Genomic DNA, 18,619 nt, shown 5'->3' with positions numbered 1-18,619 from the left:
CAGTAAAACTGGACCAGGCGGCTGCTTACATTTCAGTTCTGATCCTTTCCTCAGAATTTGCAAGAAGCTTTCCATTCCCTGTAGAGGAAAGGTGGTTGCAGTAACAGAAAATGTGATGTATTCACTTAGTTTTCAGTATTGGCTTCCTCGGGAGGCACTTCACCAGTACAGATACCAGAAGGGTATCTCTCAGTTGTTTTCAAATCCTCTGTTCCTCACATTGATGCCATTAATTACGGTTTTAGATTATAAATAACACAGTCATCTTGAACTCATTTCCAGAAAAGAGCAGCAAACTTCTTCCTTTATTTCTTCAGCCTAAGGGCAGGAAAAGTTCACAAGGAATTAAAAGCTTGCTGAATTTTACTTTTAATCTAAGAACAAAATGTGAAAAGGAAATCAATAATTCATTTGGAAAGCTACTTGCTACAAATAATGAACTTAAGTAAATCTGTTCTCTAATTAACTACTGTATTTCACTAATGAGAGGGAGATTACAAAGGTGGCAGGACTGAAATAATGACAACAGGAATTCATCATAAAACAGAAAACTTGAAATCATTTAGATTTGCTTTAATTTTTAAACTCACAATTTCCTGAATGGAAATGACCCATTTCATTGTGTGTTCCTGGTTTTATTGTCTGCATATAACAAGGACTTAATAAACCCTGCGTGTTCCTCTGCACTGGAACTACTGATACCTCTCTCACCTCTGTGGTCAAATGTGTTTGAATTTTTAAAGGAAATTAGGGAGGTTGCCATAATAGCTCAGATTTTTCAACTAATTATTTTCCCAGGCAGTTGCCAACACATAATGCTTCAAAGGAAATGATGGGGCACAAAACCAAACTACGATATGCAGTCACTAACATAATACAGCACAGCCCATAATATGTGAAAATTCTTCCAGAGTACTGTCAGGCAATCAATATCTGTCTTGCAAGCGTGAAATGTTGAAGCTTTGATCTTTACATGAAGAACTCCTTTGGCAGAAGTGGTTACAATCATCCAACTGTAATTTGTCAAGAATACGCAAGAGGATGTGCCTGCAAAGTAATACGTATGAGGAGTTCCAGCTAAGCCCAGAGAAGAAATTTTTGCCTCTGTGAAATAAATTCACTTCTTTGAAATTTGTACTGAAGTTCTGGTAATGGATAATTTTCAGTCACAGGTAATTCTTAGCTAACGGTGCCTTTGTAGTGCTGCAAATGTTGATGTAAGTCCCAAGAACCACAGGAAAGAAAACAATAATTGTAATCTTTTGTCTAGGTTGGTCTCTTAGATAGACAACAAATACTTGCCCTACTGGTAGACTTCTATGACAGAAGCCCGGTGACTGCTAAGAAGGGATTCTGTAACCCAAGACAGTGTAAGTATACAGGATGTTTCAATTGTGGCTAAAACATTAGGAGGTCACATGAGGTTGTATAGTTAATATATATTTTATAAGCGTTACCAGAAATGAACAGAGCCTGTTGGATGAATGAATGCTGTGACCTATACACCGTAATTTGCAAACATGTTTTGCAAACTGTGATGCAATGTTCAGAAATACTTCGGCATCCAAAACATTTCCTTCCTACAAAATTCTGAGGTACTTTTTGGAAGTAGGATTAAAGAGAGAGTACTTTTCCTGAAACAATTGTTCTTTCTTACTGGGCAATATTAGAAGTTAATTTTGTGTTTACCGTAAAATTTCTCAGGGAACATGGAAGGATAAAGAAAAAACACATAGAATCACCTACATGAAAGTAAAATACTTTTAAGATATTGGACATTAATTAATTGCTAAGATCAAATGCAACGCAAATTACAGCTTTCCTTCTTAGCATGGAGAATTATGAAACATGATATTAATTTTGAAAGGAAGATGGCATAATCCACAATAACAAGTACACCTCTCTGCAGGCAAAGACATTATTCTGTTTTGTGTTTCCGAGACGCATGTTTGCAGGAGGTACTTTCTGATAGGTTGTTTGCTAGGGAATAATTTTTTTCTTTTTTAAAAAATTTTCTTATGCAATAATAGAGGACATAAAATCAATGCAAGCTATCAACTTATCAATATTTTTTCTCTTTTAGGGCCAATAATTGAGCTGCAAGAGATCGAGCTTGCGGATTTATGGGGAGGCCTTGATGAACAGGAGGTTTGTGAGGAACTCAGTGAGAAGTTAGTCTTGTCTCAAACAGCGATTTCTGAGGGAGAGATTTTAGCATATCAACCTGTAGGTGATAATAGACAAGGCGCATATAGAATGAGAACTGGTGACAGAGAAGGTCTTTTTGAACAAATGGCTATGAGTGGAGCTGAGACTGGAGGAATTTCTAAGGAAGAAAACCAAGCAGCAGAATCAAGTGATGCTGAGTTGAGAAAGGAAGGTGAGGACGCTGCGTCAGTAGTGAAAAGCACTGATTTTGAAGCTAGTGATTTGGAAAGAGACACAATATATAGTGAGAAATCCAGTTTTCAGGAAGACATCAAAATTGAGAGGCAAACCGAATCTGCAAGCGCAGACAGACAGGAAGAAAATTTCCCAGGATCAGCCTCTACTGGGTACAGTCTCAGTAGAGATGGAGAACCTGGATCTGAAAAACAGGTGGACAAAGAGGAATTTAGCCTGGGTAGAGAGCCCGATACAGAAACAATTAGGGAAGAAGATTATCATATCTTGGACAGAGAACCTAGATCAGAAGGGCAAGTTAGTCAGGAGGAGGAGAATTTGATTGCACAGGCAATTGACACGATTTCAGGACCAGCATCTGAAACTATAACTGTGACCTCAGAAGACAGAGCTGTGGCAGACACGGACATCATTGCTTCAAAACAGGATGCTCCAGTGGCAGAGGTTGTGAAAATAACTCCTGCAAGAAAAGAGAGTTTTTCTAGGCAGCATGACAGCCAATTTGACCAACAGACAAGCTCAGAGACAAGACTGCAGAATGAGGACCTTGTGCAAGACCAGGGTAAAGGTAAGGCATTCTCCTTTATTCTGGAAGACCTTAATCTTTTTCAACATATACATTTGGACTGGTTTAACTATAGGTGTGTTTTTAATCCATTTCAAAACTGTTGAAATCACGCGAGTGATTTCTGAATACACAGGACCATAAGCTTTGATATCTTCTCAGCATGGTGTTTTCTGCCAAGGTTTCACAGTGTGCTCCTCTCACAGGACGGCAGGTGAGTCACTTTGCTGGTGATCTGTATTCAAGGCACTGAGCAGACACTTTAATTCAAGTAGGGACTTTCTGAAGCAGCAGCATTTTTATAATAAGGAGAAACTTTATGTTCTGTTTCATTCTGTAATATTAGTATAGCAAGACAGGAGACTGAGCACGTTGAATTTAGAAACGACTTTTAATAATTTTTAGACTGTGATTGCCCATAGGGAGATATATTATGAGATCATATAGCAGGAACCTTTCATTTTAGTCTCTCACTATGTTTCCAAAGGACTACTGTACTTCTTAATTGTGTACAAAGGCTTTGTTTTTGGAAGGCTGTGGTCAGACAAGCGTGCGTTTCCTGAGAGGTACTGAAGGACAGACCTCCTTGCTAGCACTTGGTGAATACACTCTTGTGTCTCACAGTTTAAAACACTGCAAGAGCTGGGTCTACACTGCCAGAGCAGTCTAGTCACAGACTTATTACATAAAGGGCTGTAAAGCTGATGGTACAGCCCACTGGTACCTACAGCTTTTTGTGGTTAACTTCCAGTACGCAGCACTCGCCTGTCATTCAGCCAGTCCCTGGCTGCGCATCCCACATCGTTTGGGGCACGCAGTACTTCCAGCTTAGAGCAGATTCCCACCTTGTTATAGCAGAAATGATAGTGTGATGGTATGATGCTCTTTGAGAGAAAGGAGGATGGAAACAAGAAGTCTAAATATCACTTTGAACCTATCTTGGAAAAAAATTTATCTTATTACTCTTGCTAAAATGGATATTTCTAGCTGGGCTTAAGAAATGAAACACTCACCAGGTGAATTTCAGGAAGCAGTACTTCCAGACAGTAAAAATAAATACCTACTGATAACAAGGGTAACTCCAGAGACACGGAGGTAGATTTTACACCTTAATCAGCAGGGTGCTAAGACTAGTAAGCTCTGGTTCATGGAAGACTTCTTTTTAAAAATGCAGGTCCAGCACACAGAGACAGACAGGATTCTCCAGCTGAAGCTAGCCAGGAGTTTGAAATGCCATGGTCAGGCGACTGCTCATGTCAGCTCTTTTCATCTGCTTTAGAAACCATAGCTTGGATAGATGTATTTAAAGGCTTTTAGAAAAGCTGTATCTTGTGTCTTTTTAAAAGCTTGCATCATTACAAGGTATAGTTCATCTTTCATCAGGTCACCTTCTGACTTCTGACCTAAGTTGCAGGTATAGCAGCTATGGAGAGAGAATTCCAGAGGACTGGAAGTGTGAGAACACTAGATTTCCAGGTATTTGGTCACAAAGTTGTGTGCTCAGTTGGGCATATAGTGGCTGGTAGTGTCTACAGACATGCCAGTACTGCTGTGAGCTGAAAGTTTGGGCAAGAATACAAACACTAATTCCCAAAGCTGAGTTCAAGATAAGAGCAGTGTAGTCTCTGTCTCGGAAAGGCACTTGCTGTATAACGGTGATTTCAGCTCACCTGTACTCAGTGATTTGACCTGGTTGTATGATAGCATCCATCCTAGACTGGAGCATAAATCTGAAGAGATACTACTAGAAAAGTATAAGCGGATTAAGGTCTTCAGTCAGCATGGAGTCAGTCTGTATTCAGCCATTTTTTCCCTGGATAGGAAGTGCAGGGTTCAGGACCGTGTTGATATCTGCCACGTGGCCGGCTCAAGGGCAGCATTTGGCTTCCTGCAACACACTGTGCTTTCTGCCTTTCAGACTTACATCCCATCATGGCAGAGATTCAGAACCGTTGGGCTTCTCGTACTAGGAGTGCCTTTGATGAACACTGCTTCAACCTGCCACAGTTTGTACAGCTCATGGAGACATTCGTTGGTGAAGACACTTCTCTGCCTACTGTGAAGAGGCTTATTGCATTTATAGAAGAAGAATACAAACAGACAGAAGAGGAAAAAATGGAGCAGCTAGAAAAAGTAAATATTGATAAGTTTTGCTGATCCCATGTCCAAACAAAAACCCAGCAACTGCCTACAGACACTGACAAAGTCAAGTTTTAATCTCATGCTAGCAGAGCTGTTCACTTGCAGCCTTGCATTCTCTATTTCTTCAAGAGACCTTTTACCCCTTTGTTTTCATATGGATCGTCCCTCCCTAGCCCTTAGCTCTTGAAGTGATGACAGCCTCATCCTTTAAGAGGTTGTCTGTCTGTTCTAGAGCTGGACTCAGTGAGACACCAGGTTGATAGTTAATTGTGAAAGACCTCAAAACATTTCGTTCTGCTTATTCACCTTTATAATAGCCAAGAACCTGATCTCTGACCTACTGCACTGGCATGTACCTATGAGGTTGTGGATGTTTTGAGGAGGATTTTAAAACAAGTGTGTTTTGTTTTGCTGTGTGCATGGCTCTATGTGAGTGTGCACATGCTTCTTTGTGTTTGAGTTACAAGATGCTCTTGCCATCTGTTGAAAAAGTACCTTCTACTTCAGCAATATTCTCATGCACAGCACCAGGGTGCCCCATATCACTTCAGAGTACAGATATATTTTGTGGTGGGTCTATCCATAGTAGCTTTTCAAGCTGCATTTTCCTCAGCCCTCTTTCTAGTTTCCCCCTGTGCTGGTGACCTAATTTGGATGAGATATTGGATCTGACGGCTCTACTGTCCTCACGCTGAACACGACACACATTGCCAGTATTTCGGCCTTTGAGAGAATTCCACTCGAGCCATTTATCACTGTATGCTGTGCAAATACTGGGTTTAAAGGACAAATTGTACATGCATTTGCTTGGAGCCCACACACTTCAGGGCAGCACCAGCAAAATAACAATGTACGGAAATATAAACTATCACATCTTTGGGTGTTACTAACATGGTTGTGGTTAGTTCCTGCTGGGAAGACATTTGTATTCTGAGAAACTTGCACTTACCTGAGTTGATCTCACCTTAGATCCAGCACAGGCTTCATTTTTTCACTGGGAAATAACCCTCTGCAGTGCTGATTCTGCCTGGTAAAACTGAACTGTTGGCTGTATTTAGTGTTCCCAAATATCTCCCAGGTTTAATGATTTATCTTCTGGTCTAAGCTGTGCATTTACAGATTTGGCCACAGGAAATACTGTCTTTTCCATATTTGTGTAGACACCGAGCATCAAAGACTGGCTGTTTCTCTGTTGTAGGTTCACCGCATCTCTCGCTTGGCCCAACGGAAACTGCTTCTGGAGGCACTTTTCGAAAAGTGGGACAACAATGCATCCGGGTTTCTGGAGCTGGAAGAGGTGGATGCTGTTCTGAGCACATTCAGGGAAGGGACAGAAGAAGAGGCCTTGAGGAAGGGTAAGGAAACAGCTTTGCTCTGAGAGAACAATGTCAACACAGTAGGTCTTGAACCATGAAATGACAGTGCTAATGAAGTTGTTGGCAAGCACCAGTAATTTTTTTGTTTTTGCAAGCAGTCATAAGCATACAAGGTATGATGTATAAAATGAAAAGGAACAGTTATCCAGACCTACTTGTTAATGCATAGCTCCATCCTCTCCTCCTGTGTGAGACTCCTCTGTGACAAATTCCCAGTCAGAGAGGTCGCCCAATGCTTTCATGACATTGTGATGTTGAAAAGTTATTTCAGCTATAACATGCAATATATAGTTGTGATACGGCAGTGAAAAACCCACATAAAGCCTGAGGACGCGTTTTGTACTTTCAGTCTAGCCTGTCTGTGTTATCCAGCTATTTTTAAGAGATACATTTTACTGTGCTATCGGCAGGAACATATCTCACAGGAGAGAACACCAGCTTTCCTTCTGGGTCTCAAATAGCCTTTAGTAATCCACAGTGTTGCACGGCTCTCATGAATTAGATAGCAACTTCGAGTCTCACTTCTCTGTTGACTCGTTTGTCCAAATAAACTTAGCAAATTTGGTCCTTGACAGAGTAGACTTGGGTCAGACAGAAGTGCTGCAGGTTCGCCTGGACCTGTCTGGCAGCCTCATACATGTTAACACGTGGGCATTAAGTGCTCTGAAATACTATATTAGCAATTAAGAACATGTCTGCATGTGTGCTTGGGTGGAGAGGACTGGTTTATTCATCTCCACGCATATCTTCATGTTGCTTGTTCTGCCACTTGTTATTGAGAATGTCTCATTTTGGCAACAACCAAAATCTCTTTATTCTTCAGCTCACTTGAGGCAGCTGGTGGGATGGGGAGGGAACCGGCATGCTACAGTTAATTTTCTCCACGCTGCGCAGCCACAGAAGAAACTGGCAGTTTATAGCTCTCTTGTATGCAAAGCATGCCAGAACGCACCACAGAAATATAGAAGGGCATAGTCCCTTCCATGAAGGGCTCATAAACTAAAGGACAAATAAATAGAAAGATAGCATAGCAAAATCAATATCACCTACAGCAACATAAAACTATTTCTAGCAGCTTCAACCTAATCTCTCAAAGACATTGCAGGTTTGGGGGAAGGGTTCACAGACATTGCACTCCTCCTGGATGCAAACGCAGACTGAAGAGTGGGTAGCATTATTTGATTTTCCTTGTAAGTGAAAAGCGTAACATTACAGATATAATGGGGAAGATAATTCATTATGCTGTGGCTCAGTAATGAAGGCACTGACCATGCCGTGTTCCACTTCATGTGTATTTCTTTCTTTAGCTCTTTCTTCAAAGAGAGGAGAAAGTGGAAGCAAAAATCCAAACATTTTTATACCATCAAAAAATTCTCCATCCTAGTTCTGTCAGAAAATCAGAAATTAAATTAAAAACTACTGGATGTTCTTTAGATGATGGGCCGGATAAGACAGCATTAACAATCAGCTCCACCATGATTTGGGCCAGTTAGTAATTGCTGCTTCAACAGCTCAAATCAGTGATAAAATGTCCCCTGACTTCTGAGGGGAGGGGGAGGAAGAAGTTCTCAGCTCCCATAAATATTCGTGTCTTGGGTGCACTGGGAGGCAACCAGGGCAGATCCCTGCCTGCTCCTGTGCATCATTAATCAAAGCATTTTCTATTACACTGTTCCTTATAGACCACTGCATGTATTGATCACAAAATACTCCCTGCTTAACAGCAGAGTCACACTTCTACCTATATATCTTTGCTTGCTTAGTTCGCTAGTCGGAAGCGGCTTGACACACAGCTCGCTTTCTTTTTCTTTACTTCGAGTCCAACAGGATTTGAAATCAGGATGCAGGAAAAAAAATGATGAAAGTGTTAGTCACGGCAGTGCTGAGGAGAGGCAGAGCCAGGAGCATGCTCGGGCAAGTACAGCTTGGGCACGGCACCCGGGGAATCCCGGCTTTCCAACGCCTGGAAGCTGCCTGCCGCTTCGAAAGGCTGTGCAAGAGCACCCCCCTGAGCCAGCGCTGCGGCGAAGAGTGGCACAGGGGCTGGCACCGCTCTCTTAACTAACACCTGAATAGACACTGAGGAGCTCATTTTACATTTTTCATGCAGAGTCTGTTAGGATTACAAGTCTGAGATGAGTCTCATTTGTCTTCGGGACCTCTGAGCAAATTGGAAGTTTGTGAGCTAGAATGAGTAAATACAGGAACGCGATTCCTGGGAATCAAAATTTGCCCCTTGTGGCGTTCCTCATTCCCCCATCCTCCAAGCAAAAGGAAACTCTGCCAGACCTCTCCACTGCAGTTTATTTGCCCGTATTTGGGCCAGCCCAGCTGCAGTCTGTGGGACATGCAAAAGGAGACTGAGGCACGGCTCTACCCCCCAGCCTTGTGCAGCACGGGAAGGAGCAGCCTCCGTGCAGTGATCTTTATTTTTTCACTCCCCCGGGAGCTGACAGGCAGCACTTAATTGTTTTAGATGTTTCCCATACTAATTTATTCTTTTAAACCCTGTATTTCTTATAACAGCTCTCTTGCTCCTTTTGCTCTACATCTACATCCTACCTGTGCGGTACAGGTGATTCCAGAGCACTGTTGTCCCAACCTCTGTATGACTTCAACAGAGCTTTTGTTTTCTTTGCTCTTTGTTTATGAGATTTATCACAATAGAAATGTTATTTCACTAATTCATCAAAGGCACCTAAAGAAGGGTAATTACAAATGTTAATTACTTTGGAAGGTCTCAAAAGAATAACATGTCTGCAAGTATGGTATAGAATGGAAAATCCAGGAATTCGAGTGACCTGTGAAATCATCTGTAGACTCTGGCCTTCACATTTTTAGTGGGATTGATGAATATTTTTTCTGTAAGGTCTCAACTACTATTACTGTATGCAGAATTCCTACCTGCAGCCCAGTCCCACTAGCCCCTCAAGTGTCCATAATATTTGGTTCTGATGTGAAGATACCTCTGATTTTTGATAAATCCAAGCAGCTTTCCTATTTTCCATTGACCTTTATTGTTTAGGTATGTTGCAGAGGTACGAAAGGGGCACGGGAGCAATGCTGTGCAGGTTGCTTTCTCAGTAGGCATCTAGAGGAAAAGGTGCATCCAGTCTCGAAGCTTGAGATTACCTGTCAGGATGACACCTTACATTTAGGAGATAGCTAGAAGAAACCCAGAATGATGGGCTGGAGCACTCCACTCAAAGTCAGTTTAGGGCTTGATTCATATTTTGGACAAGAAAATCAGAACATTTTATTCAAATAGACTGTGCCTGTCCTTTTTTCTGTTTCTTTTACCAGCAAAGAAACACCTTTGTTCCCGTTACCCACAGCTCAGCAGAGTGGGGAAGCTATCCCCAAAGGCATTCCAGACTTTCCTTGAGTTAGTTGCTTCTGAGTTCACCAGCGATGAGGATGAAGCTATTGATAACTTGGTGGAATTTCTGACCACAAGTGTGGAACGAAGTCGCACGGAGTGCTTGCAAAGCTTAACGAGGAGGAAATGGCTGCACGATATCCAGCAAGCAGCTGAGACCAGTGGAGCGAGCATGGAACCAGTTTACAAAGCAGTGTTTAAGGCCCTCTCCCAGGTACACATCTCAGGGAGCACAAGAATCGTTTGTGTTGGCATTGTGGCACTGACTTCAAACCCTGATGCATTTGAGCAGAACTTGCAGGTAGCATGGGAAGCCAGTCTGAGTCTGGATTCCTCGTGCTTTTCTCCACTTAGCTGGGGCTCGGGAGAGCCCGTGGTTACGCGCAGAAAGAGGCACAGGTCAGATCTGCAATACCAGAATTCTTGACCACACTCCGCCAATACCAAATGAATCTCATGGATACTTATGTCTCAGTTTTTGAAGGGCTGACTCAGATCAAATCTGGAAATCCATAGTCCTAGTTTTAGAGCTTCTGAAATGAAACACGCCAGACTCGGTTTGGGACATAGAGCATTAATTTGTAGGGGAGATGATAGTTTCATATTTAACTTGGAGCTGCAACTTTAGATGTTTGTCCTCACCGTTAAAGCCCCCTCAAAGTAAAACTTCTCTCCTGGTAGCTGAAGTGTTCTTACATTATTGTCTAGATTTGTAATAGCAACTCTGGCACTTGTTTGTCTGATTGTTCCAAAGGGATCTCCTGTTGGAGAAGGAGTTTTGCTTAGGCACAGGTTATAATTAGGGATTGTTTTTATATGAACTGCTCACCATCAGCAGTGGGAAAAAAGAAATCTGTTTTCCTTGCCAATCAAAATACCAAGTATTTTTGCTTGCAACAGAGCGCAGCAGTCAGACACAATCACAGCATAGGCACATACATGTCACACAGTTGGTGCATGACATACTCAGTGACCCAGAACAGCATCTCAGCAAAAATGAGACAAGTGCTAAGTACATGAAATAAGTGTAATGGCCAATGGCTAATGTACATAATGTAACGGGAAACATTTGGTTGCTAGGATGCAGAAGCCCATGGGGATAACAAGAAGATCAGTGCATATATTGCCCTTTTGGAAGAGAACCGGCTCTCACCAGAGCGAGGACAGATTCTCCTACGCTATGTGGCATGTACCACAGATGATGCTCCATATGTTCTAAACCAGATACTTTACAGAGACATGAAAGGAGTAAGGTGAGAAAAGATGTAAATAACTGCTCCTTTTTCTCAAAAATATTGGAAATGTAGGGGTACCAGGCAGTGTTTGGGATGCACTGGAAACAGAGGTTGATAGAGTACTCCAGAGAGGAGATCTCCTCGGGGACCATTGCGGAATGATTCATTGTTGTATACACGCCCTTATACTTTGCATGGTCTACTTAGAACTGCTCTGTTTGGGATTTCACTCCTTTCCTTGGCGAGATTAGCTCACAGTCTAATAAATCTCATCCTTTACCAAAAATCTATTATATTGGGCCTACATTTTCTTCTTTAAAAATTAATTCCCTTACACCAGTTTACATCCACAGGTTATTTGAGAACAATGCCTTTCCTTCCCTAGTGTTTGCATTATAAACACCTTTCATGCCTCTTCACTTCTCATTTCCAAAAGCTAGACATATTTGCCTCCTTCTTTAAATATTGCTTCTTCTAACCTATTAGATGTAACTGCTTCTTGCTTCTGTATTCCCTTTCATTACATTCATTTGTTGATGCTTTTAAAGTGTCCTAAGGATGAAAAGTGCCTTATTTATTACCACTGTCTTTGGGATGCAAGTGGTAAATGTGGTATTTCTTGGTGTGGTCAGAGTAAGGAACTAACACCTTCCTTCTCTGATGCCAAAGAGCCAGGAGAGATCAAAGCTGCAGTATTTATTGCTTTGCTAAAGGTTTTCTGCTACTCTGAACAAACCTCCTCATAAGTTTATTGTTCAGCTTCGCAGCTGTTGAAGAAGGAAAGCCAATCCATGTTCCAAGAGTTCAGCTCCATGGAAATATCCACTTCTGGAACTATGACCGCCCCGTGGAGGAGAGAAAAGGATCACTCCTGGTACTGCCACTGCACGATGCTCGCTGGAGAGTCTTTGGCATTCTAGGACTTGACACTCTTCGGGACCAGTGTGAGGAAAACATCTTTCTGACCCATGAGATCAGTTTCTATCAGGTGGGCACCATCAGAAAACAGTTTGTTAGACCACTCTTCAAAAAGCTGTGTAGGGACCACATGAATTTTACATATTTGTTCTGAGTAAATGTAAGATGTACAACTAAGAAAATAACTGTGGGCCCCTTTTTACGGTATATGGTGAAAGTGGTGTTAGCAGAACACCTTATCAATATCATACTGATTAGCATCTTATCTGTAATTGATTATCAGGTATCACTTCATCAATAATTTATTTAAGTTTCTCCTGACTAGTAAATTAATTGCACTTTTGTGCAAAGCCCGAAGATAGTAGCTTTTATTTCCTGAAACTCTGGACCTCATATTTGTGTTTGTTTCCATAAAATGGCATGAAACCTTTCTTTTTACATGGTGGACAAATCATAAGCAACAGGGGTCCGGATTTCTTTGGATTCTCTTTAGATTCGGCCTCATTGTGGCTGCATCATCTGGGCAGCAGGGAGCGCAGTAAACCAACATTACCAGTCAATTTGGCTACCTCCACTAAACAACAGCTTTGTCTAGTTTAGGACTTGGCTGTGACCTGGGTACTCCGGAGCTTTAGAGCATTATTTGATAAGGGACATTTCACAATCACTTTTCAGCTTTACAAGTTCTGAGTAACGTAACTTGTTACAACCATTTTGCTTCATTTTGCTGCATGAACGTTTCCCCAGCTTTTTTTTCCCCAAATCATATGGAACTGTCTGGCTCATTTGGAGAATTCTGCTTTCACAGGGAGTTTCTCATGCATTCAGCAAAGCCTACCACCATATCTGCACACTGGAAAATATTCTACAAATGACTGTCACTGCTCTGGACTGGTTGTATCCCAGGGCACCCAGCATCCACACTGTTATTATGTACCTGGTGGAGCCTGGCAAAGACAAGGTACGCAGATTACTGCAGTGAAAAGGCTTGTAATAGTCAGGGGCTGACAAGGCTACTTCAGTGACGACCTGCCATTTCTAGTTGCTTGTGATTTCCCAGTGGTTTTATCATAAAAACTGAAGCGTGGCTGTGCAACAAAAGGGCTACAAAGGCAGAGAAGGAAGGTTGCCACTGTAAAGGATCCACTCTTCATTCTTCTTATCTTCCTATGTAAAACAATTCAACAGCACTGCTAGTGTAGCCCCTTTGCCATGGGAAAAGGGAATATTCTCTTACTTCAGTGCTCACAGCTGCACAGCAACCATCAGAGCAAAACCCCACATCCATCCATCCATCCATTCATCCATCCATCCGTAGGTTAGCCAACACTGCATGTCCCTGCTGAAGCTTCGCTGTTTGGGACCTCCACAAAGGCAGCTGCTCTTCCATGGAGATTCTGTGCGTGTCAAAATTATGCTATTTCATAGGAAAAAAAGAATGTCCTAGCTAATGTATTAGCTCTTTATTCAGAACTAATGTCAGCAGCCAAGACATAAATACAGCTCAGGAAGTGGCTGCTACTAATTAGCTAGCTTGTAAAGGCAGCCCCCTCCCTGCAGATCATATTCCAGTTTTTCAGCAGTCACTCGGGCCCTGGGAAGCTTGTCAATTCACGTACAAGTGAGTTAAGAAGATGAAAAGTGTATGCAATATTTAGGACTGATCCCATGTCATCACAAAGTCTATATGTCATCTGCTGTAGCCATAATTCAGCTGCTTCCTCTGATAAGCGTAGTTTTTGTTGGCAGCTTTTTGTTGTCATTCCAGGCTGTGCGCTGTTCCCTTGTTAGCTGCCTGATAGCCAGGTCATTTGCTCCCCTCTGTGCTTTTCACGTGTCAAGGCACACTGACACAAACATGACATGAGAAAGAGGACTGCAAGGGGATGGGAAAAAGAAGGGAAACCTCTTCCTGGCCTGTGGGTGTTCCTCAGCGTGGAGCCTGGGGGTGGATTAAATAGTCTGGCTGAGGGAGGTCCAGGGCACATTCTTCATGCATCTTGAGCAATACACTCTGGGAATAAAACAGAGCATTGTTGGGAGATGTCTTTAAACCATCCCGTTGCACTTGAATGTACACAGGAGTTTCCCTTAAGAAATAAACAATTTCCTCCATTTCCAAGCTTCAAAATGGCTGTTTCTCTCTTGGACTCAGCTAAACCTCCCTTTTCTCTCTGGCAGACATGTGACTACACTCTGCGCAAGATGATTACTACAGATAATACAGGACAAAAAGAAATTCATAGCTCTCCTGCTCTTCTCCTCAGAAAAGAAAACCTCTTAAGGTAGGCTCCAGCACTTGCAATCCAGTGCGTCACCACTGGTCCTAGACTCTAGTCTGCATCAGGCATGATCGGCGGTAAAAGACCATGGTAATGCAACCCCGCAGGAGTGTCTGTCTGTAGCTCTCTCGCTATCGAGGCTTCTGGTGCGTATGCTGAATTATGAACGGGTATGGAGTATTTTCTTTTTGAGTTTAGGCCTGCAAAAACTTAACTTCCAACTTAGGCTTATCAGCTGAGCTGCCAAGTGAGCTCCATGTCTGCTGTGAAAGGTTTGCAGGATTAGAGCCTACACCAAACCATTTTGCTCTTTAGAATAATCTGTCTTTTTTCCTGCCCATATTAGTCTCATTTCCTTCAACTGCCTGTTTCCTTCCACTGCCAAGATCCTCCCAGACTTGTCTTTTAAGCGTATCATCCTTGTCAAAGTTGGTTGAACAGCCATTTGCTGTTCCAGCAGATGTTTTTACTTTTTATAAAACTCTGTAGAACAAATGCCAAAATGGTTATAAACAGGAAACTGTCTTTAAAGCAAGGTTTGTTAAATTCTTATGATTTTCAGCAATTGCCTTGGCTAAGCAATATTGTGTTCCACAATGCTATTTTCTCCTTTTTGTATACGGCTTGAATGATACTTAAAGCTGTGCATATTTCAGTTCAAGGAAATAAACAATGATTTAGTAAGGTAATACCTTTGTTTTAACAACAAGAGATGAATGGCATCTTACTTAAATATGCTAAATAAATTACCAAAACAAACTGGAATGGTAAAGTCTAGTACATTTTCCTCTCTCTACTCTCATTTCAGAGATTACCTGTTTAAGTGCGTGGAGAGTTCAGAGGTCATTCGCGCTTCTGTCTCTGGAGAATACCACGTTGCAGTACCGCTCCGTGACCTGTCAGGACAAGCTCTTGGGATATTTGATATCAGCATTAGACACCACCAGAAATTACCACCTCATGAACACAAAGACCTGCAGAAAATGCTAAAGATGGCCCAAGCTGCCTGCTGTGAGATACTGAAGTCGTCTTTAGAGGAAACAGAACCAACCTATGTACTGGGTATTGTGCATACAGAGACAAAATAGATTTTTTAGGGGTGAAATTAGGAATCTCAGTAAAACCACATCTAAAATATAATTCCTACAAATATGGAAAGACAAATACAAACCTTTGGTACACGTAAACTACTCCTGAGCAAACCTAAGTTAAACAGAATGTTTAGATTTTGGATCTAGCTCACAGGATTTTTTGTGACCAAGTCCCACTGAAATCAAAGGTGTGAAGCAAGGTGCTTTGTTTCCTTCAGGGATCTAGCATGTCCTCCTCAGACCTGCCCCAACTAAGATCAAAAGAATTTGAATGACACAGTTCCAGAATTACCTGCATGCCTGAACCCTTCACGGACCTCTGCTTGTCCCTGGGGCAAGCTCTGTCTCCTCAAGCGCATACCCATTTTTAGAATTTTCATAGGATACTTGGGCTATATACAAACCAATCACTCAGGCAAGGACACAAAGAGGTAATCATAAAGAGAGCAGAGCCTTTCAGTTGATAACATAAGTCTTGAGTAGCAGATGTTTCTGAGAAACTTCTTGAAAGGTTTGCTTTTGATTCCAGAGGCAGAACATGTGGCAAATTTGAGGCATGCAGGGGTTCTGTTCCACCGGTTCATGCTGCAGGACCTGCGCCAGTGCATCCAGGAACTTGATGCTGAGAGCTTTGCTGAAATAAAGAGCTATGTAGAGCCGCCAGCTCTGGTACATGACATAGTTAAGGCTGTGCTGTTGCTTCTCCATCCAAACTGGAAGGGCTCAGAGGAGACTGAGAGCTGGAGTCAGTGTAAACTGGTGAGACTTCAAAATGTTGAGACTTTGTTTTCTGTTCTTCCTCCCCCAAGAACATATAGTGGAATTTGCCAAGGGTGAATTGGCAGTGAAATAATTCATTACGTACCAATTTCCTATATGCTTGACTTAGTCACCTTTAATTCTGTAACCCTCTCTTTAAGTTCTTCACCACCACCTGACTCTTTTTGTTCTTTGCATTGCAGAAACTTGATGACAATTTGATTCAGGAGATTTACTGCTTTGATCCAACTGCTGCATCTGTGCAAGTTCAAGCAGAGCTCCTGCTGGACTGCATCACTGGTAAATATCATAAACTAATTGTGAGATTACCAGACACAGCTCAGCAATGAAAGTGTCAGTGGCTACCTTCAGCTGAGTGCTTTTAAGGTCCTTATTCAGAAATTAACTTTAATTTCACAGTAGATTAAACAATGGATAAGGGTTCCTAAATATCTGCAGTCTTTTTTTGGTCAATAAAAGTCAAGCTTTTAAATTTAGAATCAAAATTCACTGCCTTAAGGAGAGGGGAGCAGATCAGCTTTGAAACCTACCAGAACAAGTGATCTCATTGTAAACCCTCAGATAAACTTATTAAGAATGATGGTTCTTTTGGCAACTAAATCTTCCTCAGACCACCCTGCCCTGCCTGAGGGACTGACCCAGCTCCAAACAGCAACACGAGTATGGGAGGACAGTGTGAGCCCTCTTTGTAAACACCATCTGCCAGGGACTTAATATACTCACTGGTCATATACAGGAGCTGGGGTTCAGTCCGCTTTCCTTCTTTTAATGAATGTGGGCTTTTTTGGTGCCGGAGCAGTCAAGAGGCTATTATTAATTGCAATATCTCTGCAAGAGAAATGGCTTGTTCTTGTTGAGATCTCCCCCTTGATGATCTAAAGCCTGTCTGAGAGGCCTGTTAAAAATCAAATGCGGACAAGGCTTGTTAATTTAGCTGGGGATATTTATCAACAGTACCCCGCCTACTGATGAACACTGAATACTTAATGCAGTCATAGTACCTTTTCGTGTGTTCTCATCCATATTAAACTAATTCACTAGAAAGAATGAAGCAGGCCTAGAGCCCTCCTCCAGTTAGGGACACAGCTGTAACTAGAAAGAATACAGCTTTGGCAAACAGCTGGCATGCTACAAAAGGTTCGTTTCCCAGGGTGGAACTTGCTCTGAGAGAGTAGTGTCAGATCAGTGGTGTGAATACAGGTGTAGCTCACAATTTTAGGAATTCCTTTAAAATGAACATCAGATAATGCCCATGTGTTCCATATATGTGTGCTGTAATATAGAACAGAGCACAAAACAACATACAGTCTACTGACAGAGCAACCTTTAATGGTATGATTGAGTGGAGACGTTTAATAGCATTTAGGAAAAGAGCTTTGAAGGATAACTACTCTTAAATCAAATCTGAGCTTGGGAAAAAAACCACTTTTCTCTTTACATGTTTAATTACCAAGTGTTTAGCATTACAACATAGCAGAGCACTTTGTACAACAGGAAACCTACCACAACACAAAAGAAAAAGCATCACCATTTTCCAGGGTGGAATTACTGTACTGGGGGAGAGCTCCACTGATGGGATGATCTTCTCCGTTCAGTCTCGTGGCAACACCGGTCATGGGTTTGACTTGTCTTTTGCAGTCACCTCTCTTCTTTGTTCCAGGGGAGCACGGAGCAGCGGTGTGGCCGCAGGGATGGGGTCCAGCCCGGCTCCTGCACCACTGGGTGTCCACCTGCCTGGCTCTAGCCCAGGGCACGAGGAGCCGACGCTGTGAAAAACCTCCGTCTCCAGCCCCTTCGGCGGTCCAGGTCAAGCGTGCCTCCAGTTAAATACCTTAATTCCTCCTCTAACCATAGTGATTCTGGTGTTAGACATCTTTTATTAAATTAACTGTTGCTTTTTTATTTGTAATGCATAGTCACAAAGTATTTCTTGTTAAGATGGTGGAAGCCTGTTAGGGATTATTAAGAAAAAGCAACGAAAACACTAAAGGAAACAATTTTGGTAGTGTATCTACTAAATTTTAAAAGCTTGAGTAAAGCTTTTTTAAAATTAATTCTGATGAGAGAAGGCAGGGATGAGCTACAATGCTCACAAATGATGCAGCAAAAATTTTTAAGATTTAGTTTCCTTAAATTACTTTTTAGGAATAATTTTAACTGAAGGTTGTTAATCAGCATTTTCTCAAGTTTTTCTCAACGTGTTGCGGAAAAGCTCTACACTTTTAATATAGCAAAAAAAGACCCTTTCTTATTGGCATAAAGCTTGAGATTACAGCCAGCTGCGCTGCCAGCAGCAAGATTTCATCTTTCCAATAACGTTTCTTTCAGCGGAATCACTTTTTTAATAAAATTTTGGGAAATTAAACTCCTCTTTCTTTCTTTAGTCGGCAACCAGCGACTTCTCGGGGCAGATGATGACTGGCGGGGGCAGGCCGGCGCCTCACCCCC

The 18,619-nt window shown here is 42.0% G+C and overlaps 1 protein-coding gene across 1 annotated transcript in view; it reads left to right on the top strand.

Moving 5' to 3' along the window:
* Nucleotides 1–17,998, top strand: part of EFCAB5 (EF-hand calcium binding domain 5) — a 32,861-nt gene extending 14,863 nt beyond the window's left edge. The window contains exons 6-19 of the mRNA XM_009880224.1: nt 1,271–1,370; nt 2,084–2,266; nt 2,399–2,971; nt 4,887–5,101; nt 6,309–6,465; nt 9,790–10,079; nt 10,946–11,118; nt 11,860–12,088; nt 12,827–12,979; nt 14,200–14,303; nt 15,109–15,362; nt 15,921–16,150; nt 16,354–16,450; nt 17,832–17,998. Of these exons, the coding sequence (XP_009878526.1) occupies nt 1,271–1,370; nt 2,084–2,266; nt 2,399–2,971; nt 4,887–5,101; nt 6,309–6,465; nt 9,790–10,079; nt 10,946–11,118; nt 11,860–12,088; nt 12,827–12,979; nt 14,200–14,303; nt 15,109–15,362; nt 15,921–16,150; nt 16,354–16,450; nt 17,832–17,998 (2,925 nt within the window). The remainder of the gene's footprint in view (nt 1–1,270; nt 1,371–2,083; nt 2,267–2,398; nt 2,972–4,886; nt 5,102–6,308; nt 6,466–9,789; nt 10,080–10,945; nt 11,119–11,859; nt 12,089–12,826; nt 12,980–14,199; nt 14,304–15,108; nt 15,363–15,920; nt 16,151–16,353; nt 16,451–17,831) is intronic.
* The last annotated feature ends 621 nt before the right edge of the window (nt 17,999–18,619 follow it).

This window comes from Charadrius vociferus, unplaced genomic scaffold, assembly GCF_000708025.1.
Source record: "Charadrius vociferus isolate BGI_N301 unplaced genomic scaffold, ASM70802v2 scaffold782, whole genome shotgun sequence".
Lineage (NCBI taxonomy): Eukaryota > Metazoa > Chordata > Aves > Charadriiformes > Charadriidae > Charadrius > Charadrius vociferus.
The sequence above is the reverse complement of the archived record's forward strand: the minus strand, read 5'-3'. Positions and strand labels throughout refer to the sequence as shown.